This window comes from Saimiri boliviensis, chromosome 18 (genome assembly GCF_048565385.1).
Source record: "Saimiri boliviensis isolate mSaiBol1 chromosome 18, mSaiBol1.pri, whole genome shotgun sequence".
NCBI classification, from domain to species: domain Eukaryota; kingdom Metazoa; phylum Chordata; class Mammalia; order Primates; family Cebidae; genus Saimiri; species Saimiri boliviensis.
The window spans coordinates 18351790-18368564 of NC_133466.1; the positions used below are offsets into that span (position 1 = coordinate 18351790).

The window sequence follows — 16775 nt, forward strand, 5'->3', positions numbered from 1 at the left end:
GGCAGGGGAATCGCTTGAACTTGGGAGGCAGAGGTTTCAGTGAGCCCAGATCGTGCCACTGCACTCCAGCCTGGCAACAGAACGAGATTGTGTCTCAAAAAAACAAAAACAAAAACAAAAACAAAAGGACAACAACGACAAAAAAACACACGGGGTTGAGAACCACTGTGCTAACTGGCAGCCCCTGGCGAAGTCAATGCAAGCTCAAAGCCAGGATTATGCTGGTCACTTAAGTGACAGCTATTGTGAATTGTTGTTCTCTCAAGAAAAGAGAACTGATTTCTTTGGTAAACCACGCACCGCGCTGGGTGCCTTCCCGATTCATCACCACACCTGCTAATGAAAGGAGCATTTTTCAGAAACTGTAGTGGTCAGGCTTTCTCAATGTATGAGTTCTTTCCATCAGAGCATATTGCTGCCCTAGTATCCAAAGTTCTCTAAGGAAGAGAACTAATGTGATACCTACATGGCTCCATTAAATCTTCTGGCTACTTGATTGATTTTCATACTCCCTACCTCTGGGGTTGGCATGTACTATTTCTTTCTCCTCTCTTGTTCTTCCTTTTTATTCTATAAAATATAGGAATGTTCTTTTACATTAGTCCTTGAGGCAACCTTGGAATTACTACTACATTCCTCAAACCAGTTATGGAAGCCAGCTGCCAATATTGGTCCCTGGTTAAACAGTGAATTTTGTTGTTGCATGGAGTTCCTACTGAAACACCTAAGCCCATTTGTAAATTATCATTTAGTTGATCTGAAGGTTGTCTCTAAAGCAGTTTTATGTAGTGATTACCCAGAAGGACTTTTAAGAGTATTTTATTTTTTAAAAATATGTAAATACTTTTATAGATATACTGTAAGACCAATAAATGAAATGTCACATCCTCTGCCTATATTCAGGTCTGTTAGGCATGCGTAGTTAAATGTAGGTATGTTGGTTGATAATTATTTATTTATGCATTTATTTATGTCTATTTATTAAAAAGAAAGAAAAGATTAAAATAATCTTACTAAGTAAAAAACTGCCCATTTCTGGGGGAAAGAATTTTATTATGCAAAGTTTCAATGCTATTTACAGTTTAGACCTCTGTAGATATTGAAGGCTGACATTAAGATAAAGAAGTTAATAATGTCCTTCTGTCTTAGACAAGGTAAAAAGAGATAAGAATGAATGCAATTCAGGATCTACTTCTGGTCTTTGATGAGGAGTCAGCATAGAGTTCTGGAAGGAAGGACAGGTTAAGAGGCACGTGAAACTCTCAAATACATCACTGCATAAGCCAACACAGACAATACCCAGCAAGGTCACATCTTCGCTGAAAGAGTGGTAATTCCCAACACTACCAAGAGTCCGCAGTGGCTAAGGAATCCATATATTCAACTAGGAAGCAGCTGAAGAAATATCCTAGTTATCTAGGAAGCATTCTGGTTTCAAAAGGACATGAACAAAAAGTAGAAGGAATCCACTCACAAGGATGGATGTGAGAGGAGCTTAAAATGTGAGAATAATTTTAGGTGTTTGGTTATAGGCTGAATTATGTTCCCTTAAAATTCATAGGCGGAATCCCTAACTCCCAGTACCTTAGAACATGACTGTATTTGGGTAGGCCCTTTGAAGAGCTAATTAAATTAAGGCCACTGGGGTGGGCCCTAATATAATCTGACTCATATCCTTATAAGAGGAGGAGATGAGGACACATAGAAAGAGATACCAGAGGTACCTGTGCAGAGGAAAGAACACCTGAGGACTTAGCGAGGGTGCAGCCATCTGCAAGTCAAGGAGACCTCTAAGGATTCCAACCCTGCCCGCACCTTCACCTTAGACTTTTTTGGAACTGTGAGAAAACAAATGTCTCTGGTGTAAGCCACCCAGTCTGCGATATTTTGTTATGGCAGATTTAGTAAACGAACACAGATTTTAAGTGTCAATAAATGTCAAGGTTTAAGCTTTGACAAAATTTTCTAAAGGAAAGTATAAAAGGCCATTTTCTTTCTTTTCAGAGTCTGAGGATTGTGGGAGGGGTAAGCCAGCTCCAAGGGGATCATGATGCAAGGCTGATGAAGGGGACAGAGAGAAAGCAGATGTTTTTCCATTTCTTTCTTTTCTGTTGAGCTGAATGATCTTCAGACTGAAAATGAAAGAACTATTGGTCATTGGAAATAAAGGCCAAAAATGAGTGATAAGATTACAGAATAAGTCTTAGCTGTTCTAAATAAGGACTTGTTATGTACTCCCACCCCCAAATTCATATGCTGAAGTTCTAACCTGACAGTACCTCAAAATATGACTGTATTTGGAGATAAGGTCAAAGATGTAATGAAAGTTAAGTGAGGTCATTAGGGTGGATCCTAACCCAGTATTTGGTGTCCTTATAAGAAGAGGAGATTAGGGCACAGTAAAACACAGAGGGAAGACCCTATGAGAGCACAGGGAGACGGTGGCCATCTGCAAACCACGGGGAGAGGCTTCAGAAGTAACCAACCCAGGCAACGCCTCAATTTCAGACTTTCAGCCTCCTGAAATGTGAGAAAATACACTTCTGGTGTTGGATCCACCCAGTCTATGGTAAGTTACGGCAGCACTAGGAAACGAATCCAGGGCTCATCTGGCTCAGACTTAACGACTGCTTTTGGTGGTATCTGTGGGGCTAAGATAACAGCCTAAACACAAGACGACAGAAATGTGGTCCGGGAGACTATGCATAAAATAAAATTGGGATAGCCGGACCAATTGCAGTCTGCAGTGGGATGCAGTTGCTTAAACAGTCAAATGCCACATTAGCCTCCAGGCAGAGGTGGGCAGCATCTCCCATGTCCATCCTTCTGACACAATCAGCAGCAAATCATCTTCCCCCAGGAACATCTTGACCAGGGAATATGTCAGTGTGGTGAATTTTTTTTTTTTTTTTTTTTTTTAAGTCAGAGCACTCTTGGAGTACTGTAAAAAGACACAGACAAACCAGAACACACTTAGAGAATGGCCAAGGTGTGGAAGGAACCAGAAACCAGGCCATTATGCGACTGTCGAAGGAAGGGTCTGTTTTACCTTGTGAAGAGAAGACTCTAGAAGAGGTAGCATAAAAACTGTTGGCAAATTTGTAAAGATCTGAAGAGTGGAAAAGAATTATTCTGCTTGGTCACTGGGGAGACAAGGATATCTGAGTGGGAGTTTAAAGGCGGGGGATGTGAGCTTTAAATGGGATAAGAACATTCTAGTAACCAGAAATGCCCAAAAATAGAATGCACTGTCTGGAGAGCCAGGGAATATCTCACAAATGGAGACACTTAAACCTAGGATGGGGATGTTGTAGGAATTCCAGCAGACAAGTGGTTCTTGGTTCCTTCCCCAGCTTTGTAGGGTTCTAACTGGGGATGTTCCTGCACTTCCTGCTTGAGAACAGAGCTACTAGCTAACAGGCAAAAAGCCATCAGGATCTCTGAGGAGTGAAGGAACCTGAGAACATGCAGGCAATGTCCATCCTCCTGACACAATCAGCAGCAAATCATCTTCCCCCAGGAACATCTTGACCAGGGAATATGTCAGTGTGGTGAATTTTTTTTTTTTTTCCTAAGACAGAGTCTTGCTCTGTTGCCAGGTGCCAGGCTGGCGTGCAGTGGCACCATCTCAGCTCACTGTAACCTCCGCCTCCTGGGTTGAAACAATTCTCCTGCCTAGCCTCCCAAGTAGCTGAGACTACAGGCGCGCGCCACCAAGCCCTGCTAATTTTTGTATTTTAGTAGAGACGGGTTTTCACTATGTTGGCCAGGATGGTCTTGAGCTCTTGACCTCATGATCCGTTTGCCCTGGCCTCCCAAAGTGCCGGGATTATAGGTGTGAGCCACCAGGCCCAGCCCAGTGTGGTGAATTTTAACAGCGGAAAGAGAAATGGCTAAATCTAAGAACTTTAATTTTTATAGATTATGAACTCATCTTCACAATTCTGAATTTCATGCTCAATAAAAGTCCCTTACTTGGCCGGGCGTGGTGGCTCATGCCTGTAATACCAACATTCGCAAGGCCGAGACTCGTGGATCAGGAAGTCAGGAGTTCAAGATCAGCCTGAAGAAGATGGTGAAGCTCCATTTCCACTAAAAATACAAAAATTAGCTAGGCTTGGTGGCAGGTGCCTGTAATCCCAGTTATTTGGGAGGCTGAGGCAGAGAATTGCTTCAACCTGGAAGGTGGAGGTTGCAATGGCTGATTGTGCCACTGCACTCTAGCCTGGGTAACAGAGCAAGACCCTGTCTAAAAAAAAAAAAAAGTCTTTTACCCTTAAACTAAAACTGCCTCCTCCTTTCCAGGGCTAGCTTCATGGGCATGCAACCCTGGGTAGTCTCACAGGCCCTGTGGTGGGAGGAGCCCCAGGCTTGGTTTAATGCTCTGCCATTGCTGTCTTAAAATTCCTAAATTTTTTTTTTTTTTTTTTTTTTTTGAGACAGATTCTTGCTCTATTGCCCAGGCTGGAGTTCAATGGCATGATTTTGGCTCACTGCAACCTCTGCCTCCCAGGTTCAAGCAATTCTCCTGCCTCAGCCTCCAGACTAGCTGGGATTACAGGCATGAGCAACCATGCTCGGCTAAATTTTGTACTTTTAGTAGAGATGGAGGTTTTGCCATGTTGCCCAGGCTGGTCTAGAACTCCAGACCTCAGGTGATCTGCCCACCTGGGCTTCCCAAAGTTCTGAGATTACAGGCATGAGCGGCCACGCTGGCCTTAAAATTCTTAATTTTGTAACAAAGTATCACATTTCCATTTTGCAATGGATCCTGCAAGAATTGTAGCTTTGGGCCACCTTTCTTTTGCATTCAGGTACCTTTTTTCCTGCCTTCTTTGCTCAGACAGACTGGAACAAACAGGGAATTGTGGGTAAATGTGGTGCAGAAAGCGAACAACTGGTTTTGTCCTGTTACTTCAGGCTTTTCCCTGTTGTCCCAGCTTCACGTCACTTACTTGCTGTTAGATTTGGGAGAAGTTCATTCGCTTCAATTTCCTGATGTAGACACAGGAATAATAATAGTAACAGCCTCTTTGACTTTTGTAGGAAGTAAATGACATTAAGTGTATAAACAACTATGGCACGACAACAAATGTTTGTCCTTATTTGTTGAGGACATTCAAAGGCAAAAGTAAGCCAGGGGTCAAGACTGAATGCCTAGTGCAGGGAAAAGACACAAGACAAGACTTAGGGGAGCTGGTACAGAAATGACTTCCCAGGAGGGAAGTCTGCACGCCCTTGGCTGAGCCATCATTCCCGGGCCTACGCACCCCCTGTCACCCTCGTCAGCGCAGTCAGCAGGGGAGAGAAGGCAGCCTGCAGTGCACTCCTGGCTTCAGGTCAAGAGCAGGGGAGACGACTGGACAAGTTCTAGAGCATTCTAGACTATCTGGGCACAGGGAAGTGGACGGTTTGTGTTTAATCCAGGAGAGAAAGTGCGTTGGCAGAAGGTTCATTTCTGTAATTTAGGACAGACACAATAAAGAACAGAAGCAGAGTTTGAGGTCAGAAGTCCTCATTTACAGGGGTCGAATACGAATAATCTCTCCTCATTTTTCTTTCGGCCCCATCTCAGATGGATGTTACCTACCTGCTTGAAAAAAAAAAAAAAAAAAAAAAGACTCTCCCCACAACCCACCACAAAATCCATGCCGACCGCCCCCTGTAAAACCAAACGAAAACAAACAAAAATATAAGAAACCAAACCCAAACCCTGAACCCTGCTTTCAAGGAGAGAAGGAAATGGGTTGCCCGCTTCTTTGCCAAGTCCTGAGCCTTTTTCCTTTGGTTCATTCTAAAGATAGAAATTGCAGGTTGCTCGTGGCTGCTTTTGACATGGGGCGGGGTAGGGAGGTGGGGTGGGTGAGGGTTTTTCTCTCTCAAGCAAAGAAAATCCTATTTCCTTTAAGCTTCGCTGGTTCCCATTCTCTTCCAGAAACGTCTGCCCCACCTCTCCAAACTGAGACAAAAACCGAAATGCGGATAAAAACGCACCCCAGCAGCAGTCCTTTATACGACACCCCTGGGAGGCCTGCGGGGTCGGATGATTAAAGCTCACGGGGACGAGCGGTAACGCTCCCGACTTTTCTACAGCCCCAGCGTCCTAGGACTCACCTTTCCCTGATCCTGCACCGTTCCTCTCCTGGCCCCAGACTCTCCCTCCCACCGTTCCCGCAGCCCAGGTGGGCCGTCGGCCGGGGAGCGGAAGGGGGGCGCGCGGGCTGCAGGCGGCGCCGAGGGCGCTGCACCTGTGGGCACGGGGCGCGCAGGCCCCTCCCGGCGCGGGCAGGCGCAGCTCCCCGGCGGCTCCGCTAGGGGTCGCTCTCGGGTGCCGGGCGGGATGGGCCGGATCAGCTGACTCGCTTGGCTCCGAGCCCCGCCGCCGCGCTCAGGCTCCGTCAGTTTCCTCGGCAGCGGTAGGCGAGAGCACCCAGAGCAGCGCGCGCGCGGGGGCCCCGGAGACGGCGGCGGCGGCGGCGGCGCGGGCAGAGCAAGGGCGCGGCGGATCCCACTCGCACAGCAGCGCACTCGGTGCCCCGCGCAGGGTCGGGATGCTGCCCGGTTTGGCACTGCTCCTTCTGGCCGCCTGGACGGCTCGGGCGCTAGAGGTGGGTACCGCGCCTCGGAAGGCGGGGGGAAGGCAGGCGGGCACGGTGGGGACCCGACCCCCCAAGTCCTTAACCCAAGTCTTTAATCCAGAGAAGCTGGGGGCCGTCAGCGGAACCCCTCTTCTCTCCGCCCCCGCTTGCGGACGTCCAGCGCATCCCCGCTTTCGCCCCAGCCCTGCCCCAGGGACGCGCGCTCCAGCCCGCGGAGAAGGAGCTGGCGAGGCGCTAGGGTCCCTGGTTCCGCGCCAGCCTGGGCTGAGAAGGGGAGGGGGCGACCCTGAGCCCAGACCCCGACTCAGTCCCTGCTTCGGAAGCGGTGGCCGGGGGAGGCGAGAGGCATCCAGATGGGGGGAAGGGAGAAGGAGCACGTGGGGAAAACCGAAAACGCTGCGTCCCTGAAGCCAGTTTTCTGCTCCGAAATCGCCGCCCTCTCCTTTCTCTTGGGCCCTGGGGAGGAGGAGGAGTCGGGACAGCCCGGGAAGCTAGGGGCCCTTCCCTTTTCCCTGCGTTCTCCGCCTCGTTTCACCTTCCCTCCTCACCCCCACCCCCTTCCTTGCCCGAACCTCCTCCTCCTCCACGGCTGCTGGCAGCGGCCGCCTGGGTGCGACCCTAGCCCGAGCCGGCGCCGGGGTCGCTCTCGGCCTTCTGCAGGCAAACTTTGTGCATTTCCGCGTCTCCCTTTTGTGTAAGTTGTGAGAAATGGGAGGGGTCGGAGACCCATAGCCACCCGACGCCTTTCCCAAGCCTGGACGTCCGGGGAGTTCGCTCGCACCCTCAGCTTCTGCCTGAGAGGCCGAAGGTCCTCGGGAACAAAAGCCGCGACACCCCGCCCTCGCCGGTCCGGGCGCCGCGGGCCGAGCCGCGATAGTCTCCTTGCGCCACCGAGGCTCCCGCCCCGCTCCCTTCCCGGCGCTGCGCGTCCACCCCGGAGTGGGGTAGACACTCTGCCGGGGCGTCTGGCGAAGCCTCGGGGCTCCTCTCCTTCCCACCCTCGGATCACCTCCGAGGCTTAATTTTGGGCTGGGCTGTAAAGTCCTTGGCGGGGAGGAAATACACGGAGAGTGGGGTGTGCGTCTGGAAAGGGCAGTGGCGGATGGTGGGAGGCAAGGGCTCTCCTCTCCTGTGCATCCAAGGAGGCGTTTGTCTGATCAAGGCGCGGCTTCTTCCCTGGCAGCTCTGAGGACTCTGGTTTAGTTCCCCTGGGGGCACACGATGCTGGGGAGTGTCCAGAGGGTCTTTTTTTTAGGGTGCAGATAAAAGGATTGAATTGAGTGAAGATTAAGACGGAGAAGATGGCGCCTCTGCAGTGCAGCAAAGAAAAGCTGTGTGGAGGCTGCAGCCTAGTGAAATCCACCCACCACTAGGTGTATAACAAGTCTTCCCCATTCATCCAACTCTCGAACATTCAGCTAACGCCTGTACACAATGACTGTTTTTCTTTACATCTAAAGATGCTTAGAAGTTGTTTGCATGACACTTGGGCCGGAGAAGGTTGTTTTTCACATCTGTTGGGTTCCTATTTGGTATTTTACCGTTTGCAACCTTCCCTCCCGGTTTTTTCCCTCCTTTCCCCCAACCTCCTAGTAATTTTCCAAAAGAAAAAAAGCAATTTCCGGACAAATGTTTTCCTGTAATTCCACTGAGGCTATACGGACTATCACATCGTTACAGTTTTTTAGTTTCTAATTTGCAAGGTCGTTGAACTTTTTCCCTTCTGATTTCTACCCACTAGTGGCTCAGGAATTACCATAGGGCTAGTTAAGACAGGTTGTATAAGAGTTTAATTTTGTTCCATGTTTTATAAAAATGCACTTCACTAAGAGAATTCTGATTTCTCTCATGACTTACATTTATTTGTAGAATTATTCCAGTTTTCCGGAACGGTCTTACCACAAATTAAAAACCATACATTTAAGTAATTAAAAGTATAACCTTATTTTTAAGATTTTGTCAAAACTTAAATATGTAACTTTCTTGAACAATATTTTTTTCTGTATAAAAATAGGAAGCATGTAGGCAAATTTGAATTTAGTTTTTGGTCTAATTGCATTAATTTGCTCTTTCTGCCATCTTTTGGGATCTTTTCACTAGCTATTAACTCTTAAAGGGTGGAGGTGAGATTCACATGAGTCCATTTTGCAACGTGTTGGTAGAAGGGTAGGTAATTCAGTCTACTGAGGTTTGAGGATGATTTATCTGGCTCTCTCTGTGCCCACTGAAAATATGTAATTACGAGTTGACTCTCTTATAGAGCTTAGAAAAATAGGTCTGCTGCAGGTGGCTGTGAAAAGGGAATGAATAAGGGCAATGATAATGGGGCCTGGGCTTGCTGGGAAGCAGGGTTATTATCTGGGTTGATGATTTTGGCTGTTAGGTTGATAGAGGTGTGAGTTTAACAAACCCTAGTCAATATGATGTTTCACTATCCTCACATTTATTTATGTTTAAAAATCTAGCTTCCTCTTAAGTTTTATTTTCCTCTATTGAGGGTTTAAGCTATCACAATCATCTTACCTTTGTGGTAATGCTAATTTATAGTTTATGGAAACCTATGGCTGCTGACTAGTACCGACTGCCCTAAAGAGAAGCCTACACATGGAACAGTAAAGCTCAGGTTTGATGGTGATCTATACGGAGTCACCGTTCTTGCTAATCGGTGAAAAACCGTGATAACTGGCAGACTGCAGAAGCTTTTCTCTTGTCACCGTAACCAGCAGAGGCTCCTGAAAAGCACTTGCAAGGCTATTAGTACTGCGGAGAGGTTACTAGATGGAATAACACTTCTTGGTCCTGACTGAGGAAATAAAAGGAACATGCAAGTTTAAGAGGTGAAATTAGGAATGGCTGATTCCAAAAAATTAAAAAGAAATAATGTGATCAACTGAAAACTGGTTTCAAGGAAGGGAAGAGTTTATTTTTATGTTAAGTGTTTCTTGTTGTTGCTAGAGGATCTCTATGTTACTGTTTTTTGCAAACTAGAGTTTTTTATAGAGATATTTGTATGATGTTGTCAGTCATTCTAGAAATAAGCATAGCTATTATTTGCCTTTCACGTGGTGACAACTATCAGTGAGAAGTGCATTAAATTCAGCAGAAATGTACCTTGTTTCTGCAAATTGTATTACCTTGAGAATCTTACAAAGCATATTTTGTTAATATATTTCTTTTAAATCTCAGTCAATTACGAATGTAAAGATCAACCTGTACAGGTATATTTTAAATGTAAAGCTTCCCGAATGTATGGTTTAGTTGACTGTTTACCTCATTACCTCCCCTTCCCTAGTACCTCCCCTTACTCCCAGGAAGTTTGCAGGGTAATAAAGGCATGCACATGATAGTAGAAGAAAGAAGAATATACTAAATTACCAAAAGGAAAATACAGATTAGGTCAGGCGTCCCCAAACTTTTTACACAGGGGACCAGTTCACTGTCCCTCAGACCGTTCCTCTCACTGACCACCAATGAAAGAGGTGCCCCTTCCTGAAGTGCGGTGGGGGGCCGGATAAATGACCTCAGGGGGCCGCATGCCGGGCAGTAGTTTGGGGACGCCTGGATTAGGTAATATACTGAGTAAATATGTTACAGAGAAAACTTCCTGTATTTGAAAAGTATAGGAATGATAGGATGAGAGCAGAGATAATCCTGGAGCATTTCCTGGTAGTAAATTTCCACCCAGGTTTGTATCCCAGGTCTGGGGATTGGAGGTTAAGTTTTTGCATATACAATATTTGTTTACATTCCTCTCTGTCTCTCCCAGGCAGACAGGACACATACACCTCTGTCTGTCTCTGTTTCTTTAAATCTCTCTCCCTGTCTCTCATTCTCTCTCTCTCTCTCTCTCTCTCTCTCTCTGTGTGTGTGTGTGTGTGTCTCTGTCTCTGTCTCTCACCTGAGTGACAGATGCTGGTGCAGGGTACTCTCAAGGGAGTAGGGAATTAGAAATAAGGAGTTGAGAGGTCGAAGGTAAGGGGCTGAATGCAGGACCAGAGAGCTTCAGTAGTGTCTTGATGGAGGGAGTATGAGATGAACAGATTCCCTGGGTGGCAACAAGGAGGATAGGGAAAATCACGTTTTCTGTTTGTGTTTTGGTTTTGCCTGGTGGTTTTCTACCTTTCTCTGTTTTACTTGACTGTGCTTGATTATGAAATCTTTTTTTTTCTTTTTTTTAAATTTAAAGCTCTCGACTGGCTTTCTTGTGATTCTAGATTCAGATAACACTATTCTCTAGATTCAGATAACACTATTCTATAGCATAGTATAAATGTTCCGATGAACATAGGAGGTTGGCTTTGTAGACAGAAAAGGACTGAAGAAAACAGAAACAAAAAAATCTTTTCCTTTTCATGGTGAGAGCTCAGATGCAGACGTATGAAATGGGAATGGATGGAAATGGCATCTTTTGCAAACCCCTGGACACTGTGGCCCCGTGGGTCTCACAGCCAGTGTACAGAGACACCCACGTGAGTGGGTGGGGGAAGACAGAAGGTAGCAGGGAAGGGAATGAGCATACCCCCAGAGTAAGTAGCAAGTTTAATCAATAAAATATGCATTTTAAAAACTGTTGTATAAGAAGAAAAGCAGAGAGAACTCAAACCCTGAAGCTGATTTTGCAAGTGAAAAGCTTAGTGAAGGGGGACATGTTATGTAACTATTTAGTGTGGATAGCTTAAGACATAACCATTACTCTAAGGACACTAGTATTTTTCTTGGAAAAAAAGTTTGGCAAATATTCCTGTTTAGATTAACCTTGGTTAATCGATATATTTGAGTGGTATAGAAGTAGAAATTTAGCAAAAACTCGAGTACAATGATTGCTCTAGGAATAAATTCACATATTTAAATTTAAAAGTCTGTATACGTTCATCAAGTAATAATTTTATGAAAAAGGGATGCTTAATAATATTCAAAGAGGGCTACAGAATGTCTCAGGTTCACATGTATTAAATCTGCTGAAATAGAAACCTAAGAGGTCATTTTATTTAGGTTTATTTGTGTGGCTACATTTTGAAGAAACAGATTTAGCTTGAACCTTGCAGACATAGTATCTTAACGAAAGAAGATAGTTAAAATGGGAAAGATGAGGTTTTTCAAAATCTCACCTCTGTAGAAGGAACCAAAATTGTTCTCAATTTATAATGAATGATTTTGATGCCAGGCGTGATGTTAGGCCAGTAACACTGAGTCATTGAGTGTTTCTCAGGTGTGTAAAGAAGGCAGCATTGTACACTAATCAGGAGATCAGACCAGAGAAGGAATGCATGGGCATAATTCTGCCTTTGTCTCTTTGAGCTATTGACCATGGGCAAGTTTCTTGCCTCAGTTTTTTCCTTTGTAAAATGGGATGAGTATTTCTAGTTACTGAGGATTGAGTTAATACTGATGTTAAATGCTTGAAATAGTGTGTGAGTTAATATACGTGTAAACTGATGACCTAGCATAAGCACTGTGTTAGTTACTACTACTATATGTATGGTTATGATGATGATGTACAACAAGTATATGTAAGTTTCACACATAGTTGAAAGTTAAAAATCTATACAATGTTTCACTTACGGACCAATTAATTTACTTATTGGCCAATGAAGACTAAGACTATTGCAGGAAATTGGCAGATTGTTGTCTATGAGTTTGACCTAAATTTAAAAAGTACATCATATCTCAGATACAATTTTTAGAATACATGTTATAAACTTTTATTTATTAAATATGTATTATATATTTCCATTGGTTTTTTGAAAAATGAAAATAATTCATGCTCATTGAAAAATATAGAACAGTATGGAAATATGCATACAGCATAAGCAATTTTTACACAGATGGGAAAGGCCTAGTTTTTTCTTCTTTTTTTCCACACAATGTGGATATAGACTTTTTTCTTTTTCTTTTTTTTTTTTTTTGAAACGGAGTCTTGCTCTGTCACCTAGGCTGGAATGCAAAGGCACCATCTTGGCTAACTGCAGTCTCCTCCTCCTAGGTTCAAGCGATTCTCCTGCCTCAGCCTCCTGAGTAGCTGGGATTATAGGCGTTTGCCACGACGCCCAGCTAATTTTTTTTTTTTTTTTTTAAAGTAGAGATGGGGTTTCACCATATTGGCCAGGCTGGTCTCGAGCTCCTGACCTCAAGTAATCCACCCACCTCAGCTTCCCAGAGACCCATTTTTAATGTTGTACACACCGGCAGCTTGCCACAGATGTCTAATATTGAGCAAGTTTATATACTGACTTGATTATTAACTATTAGTTGGCTGTCAGTTATGTAAAAGGAACTGTGAAGAAGCTTGGTTTAGTTTTCAGCAGAATCTTTGCTAGCAAAATGATTAAACAGGCTTTGCCAGTCTGGGTAGCAATGGAAGATTTCAAATGCCAGCAAAAGAATTTTGGTCCTAGTATGGAAGCATGAAGTTTTGTTCACCCAAGACAGGGAAACTAAAAAGCAGATTGTCTGAGAATGTGGCATTTCTCTAAGAAGTCAGTTTCAAAATAAAATGAAGTTGTATAACCAGCCATGTTGTGGCTGTTACATCTTTAAAACTTTATAGTGATCTACTGTTTAATTGAAATTATATCTATTTTTTAAAAATCAGCATATGTTCCTCATAAAAGATTTTTAGCTTCAGAAGCAAGCCAAGGACATTTGAAAGCCTTCAGTATATGAAACTGGTGATACTGTGGTTAAATTATGATTAACACAGTGAAGAATCAAGAAGCAGAGCCCTAAAGAATCGACATGGCTTTTTGTTAACCAGCTCGTGTAATTATAGTTGTTCTGTTCAGCCAAAGACAAGACAAGAAGTGGGTTCAAGTATGAGGTTCAAGTGTAATGACAGAAGCAATATTTGTAATAAACATCCTGCTTAAAGTAGATACAATGAGGAATGAACCCTGTGGTTCCAGAAGCAGGAGTGGACAGTCCATGAGCAGGGATGAGGAATAAATAAGACAAACATTTTGGAAAAGGGAAAAGACAAATGAGCCTGTTTTATAAGTGAGTGGATCCTGATGAATAATGAAGTGCGGCAATTCCTCAAGGTCTTATTAATGATGGATACAAAACAGTGTTCGAATCTCCTAATTTCCAGATGGTTCCTCTCTTTTTTTTTCTCAAATTCAGAAGATTTTCTTATGAGATAATTTGATTCAACAAGAATAATTGTCATTTTTTTTGTTTTTTGGTGATTTTTTTTTTTTTTTTCTGAGACTGAGTCTCACTGTGTTGCCCAGGCAGAAGTTCAGTGGCACGATCTTGGCTCACTGCAACCTCCACCTCCCAGGATCAGGCAGTTCTCCTGACTCAGCCTCCCTAGTGGCTGGGATTATAGGCATGTGCCACCATGCCTAACTGATTTTTGTATTTTTTTTTTAGTAGAGACAGTGTTTCACCATATTGGCCAGGGTGGTTTCGAACTCCTGACTTGAAGTGATCCGCCTGCCTCAGCCTCCCAAAGTGAGCCACCACACCCAGCCAGTTTTTCAGTGATTTTGATAGGAATTTTTTTGGACTGATTGTTGTTTTTGAGAGAATTTAATAATTTTTCTCTTATCTAATAATTTGGCTTTTATTAGCTTCCAGAGAAAGCCACATACTATCTTCATTGAAAAATGTAAGGCATCCTAGATGATAGAGACTGATAAATTACTTTTTGGCCTTAAAGGTTACTTATGAGAATAAGAGATCTATTGCATAAAGAAAAGTCATTTGTGTTAAGTGAATAAATGCATTATTACTCTTGTGGCTTTGATAAATTTCAAACCTTTAATGACTTAAATATTTTGACCCCATGGAGACATTTTACAGGAAGAAAAATGAGAAGTTTAATTCTACCATTGAGATAGACTTAGATGTTTTAGACCTGGCCCTCACCCCAAGTTGCTACAGACTGATTTGTTTAGTTTTGTTTGTGTGGCTGTGTCTTGATTGTTATTTCACAGTAAAATTAGTGCAACATAAATTTTATTTTTAAGAGAAAGTAAAGAAAATGGCATTATCCATTAACGGTTGATTTATCTTAAAAAAAGGACTTTTTATATCTACTCCTACTATTGGATGAATTTTCAAAAGCAGACCGATATTGTGTTTGGTTTTGTTTGTTTGTTTTTGAGACGAGGCCTTGCTGTGTCACCCAGGCTGAAGTGCAGTGGTGCAGTCTGTAGCCCTTGCCTCCTGGCTTCAAGCCATCTTCCTGCCCCAGCCTCCAGAGTCGCTGGGACTACAGGTGCTTGCCACCACATCCAATTAATTTCTTAAATGTTTTGTAGAGATGGGGTCCCAACTGTATTGCCCAGGCTGAGCTGAGCTTGAACTCCTGGGCTCAAGCGATCCTCCTGCCTTGACCTTCCAAAGTGCTGGATTACAGGTGTGAGCTATTGTGCCTTGCCAGCATTGTTTTTTATAAATATCATTACTCAGTTTCTTTGTTTATAGTTGAGTTGATAGGCTCATAAAGACGGATAAGCACTGTTTTTTTAAGTATTTATTGATTTTATTCATTTTTTTAAAAAATCTTCATTTACTTCAAGGATTAAGCCTTTAAAACTGATGCAGTTTTTGAAGTCGTAGCTTAAGTCTTTAGAGACTAACATAAAAACCCATCATATGAAAAGTCATATTTAATAGCACATGTTCTCCATCCTGATGCTCTCAGTTGCTTATTATGGTTTAAAACAAATACGGTTTTGTCATTACAGTAAATTAGTTTGAGGATATAAGTGAAGAGTACCTAAGAAACTACCATAGAAATGTGAAAATAGGCAGACTAATTATTCTAAGAATAATTCATCATAGATACTTACATATTAGATTAAAAATCTAAAATTAAAACCAAATTTCTGTAGAAATTAGCTTATTTTCATACATAAGGAAACATAGATTCTTATGGGTACAACCAAGAAAGGAAAATTTACTCCTTCATTTCACAAATATTTTCGAGGTCCTTGCCCCCAGTGGGGTAGACAGAATATACAGGAGGAAGCAAGTGCCTTGGAAAAAATTAAGTTGGGGAAGGAGTATAAGAGCATGCTACATAGAAGGATGTGTGTTGTGAATGTGAAAGTTTCTGTAGTATTATTAAAGTTCTCTGATCATTTTACTACATAAAGGTAAACTTAGATATCTGGGGGAAAGAACTATATATTTACTGCAATGTAAAAGAATAATTGTAGACAGGAGATTTACTTTGAGTGATTCAATGTTGAAAACAGGTGATGGAGGAGAGAAGTTAGTTTTTTGTTTTTTTTTTTTTTGAGACGGAGTTTCGCTCTTGTTACCCAGGCTGGAGTGCAATGGCACGATCTCGGCTCACTGCAACCTCTGCCTCCTGGGTTCAGGCAATTCTCCTGCCTCAGCCTCCTGAGTAGCTGGGATTACAGGCACGCGCCACCATGCCCAGCTAATTTTTTGTATTTTTAGTAGAGACGGGGTTTCACCATGTTGACCAGGATGGTCTTGATCTCTTGACCTCGTGATCCACCCGCCTCGGCCTCCCAAAGTGCTGGGATTGCAGGCTTGAGCCACCGCGCCCGGCGAGAAGTTAGTATTGATCGTGATCGCACACTTTTCTATACAGTAATTCGATCACTCATGACAGTGCCTTATATTTTGTATGTACTAAATAATATCAATGAGCACTAAAACAATTCTGTGTTGTGGTGATAAAGAATTACATTCAGATTAAAGGTTCTGAACAGCTGTGGGACCTTCTCTTACGTTTAAGAAATGATGAACAAGTATAAAAAGAAAATTAGTTTTTTTTTTCAGCCTCTTTTTGGAACATTTTATTGTGAAAAAGTTTCATAAGTACTGTCAATAACTTTATAATATTCAGTCCTTTGCAACTGTATTTCAGAAATTCAGTTGGTCTCCAAAAATAAATAAATAAATAAATGCCTCATTCTTGAACTATTTCATCCATGCCCTGATTGATTGGGACACTTTCAATAGAGGGTGCCTAGAAATAGTTTTGTGTGAAGAAGATAGTAGCGTTTAGAAAGAAAATGTGTATTGGAATTAAATTGAGTGGCCTTTAAGATGAAAAATCCCTCGTCATTGTCTTTTTTTTTTGAGGTGGGGGGACTCCTTTTTTGGCCATTTAACAGCTAGTGTTTACTTTTTACTCTAGTGTGAAGAGGATCAAAATTGGCCCTTTAAAAAAGTATGTTGCATTCTATTACC

At 43.1% G+C, this 16775-nt stretch overlaps 1 protein-coding gene across 6 annotated transcripts in view; it reads left to right on the forward strand.

Annotated features, from left to right (window-relative positions):
• The first annotated feature begins 6379 nt into the window (after positions 1-6379).
• APP (amyloid beta precursor protein) overlaps positions 6380-16775 on the forward strand; it is a 280905-nt gene continuing 270509 nt past the window's right edge. For all 6 annotated transcript variants that reach the window (XM_039480477.2, XM_039480478.2, XM_039480479.2 and 3 more), the window contains exon 1: positions 6380-6608. In XM_039480477.2, coding sequence (XP_039336411.1) covers positions 6552-6608 — 57 coding nt within the window. In that variant the 5' untranslated portion in view covers positions 6380-6551. The remainder of the gene's footprint in view (positions 6609-16775) is intronic.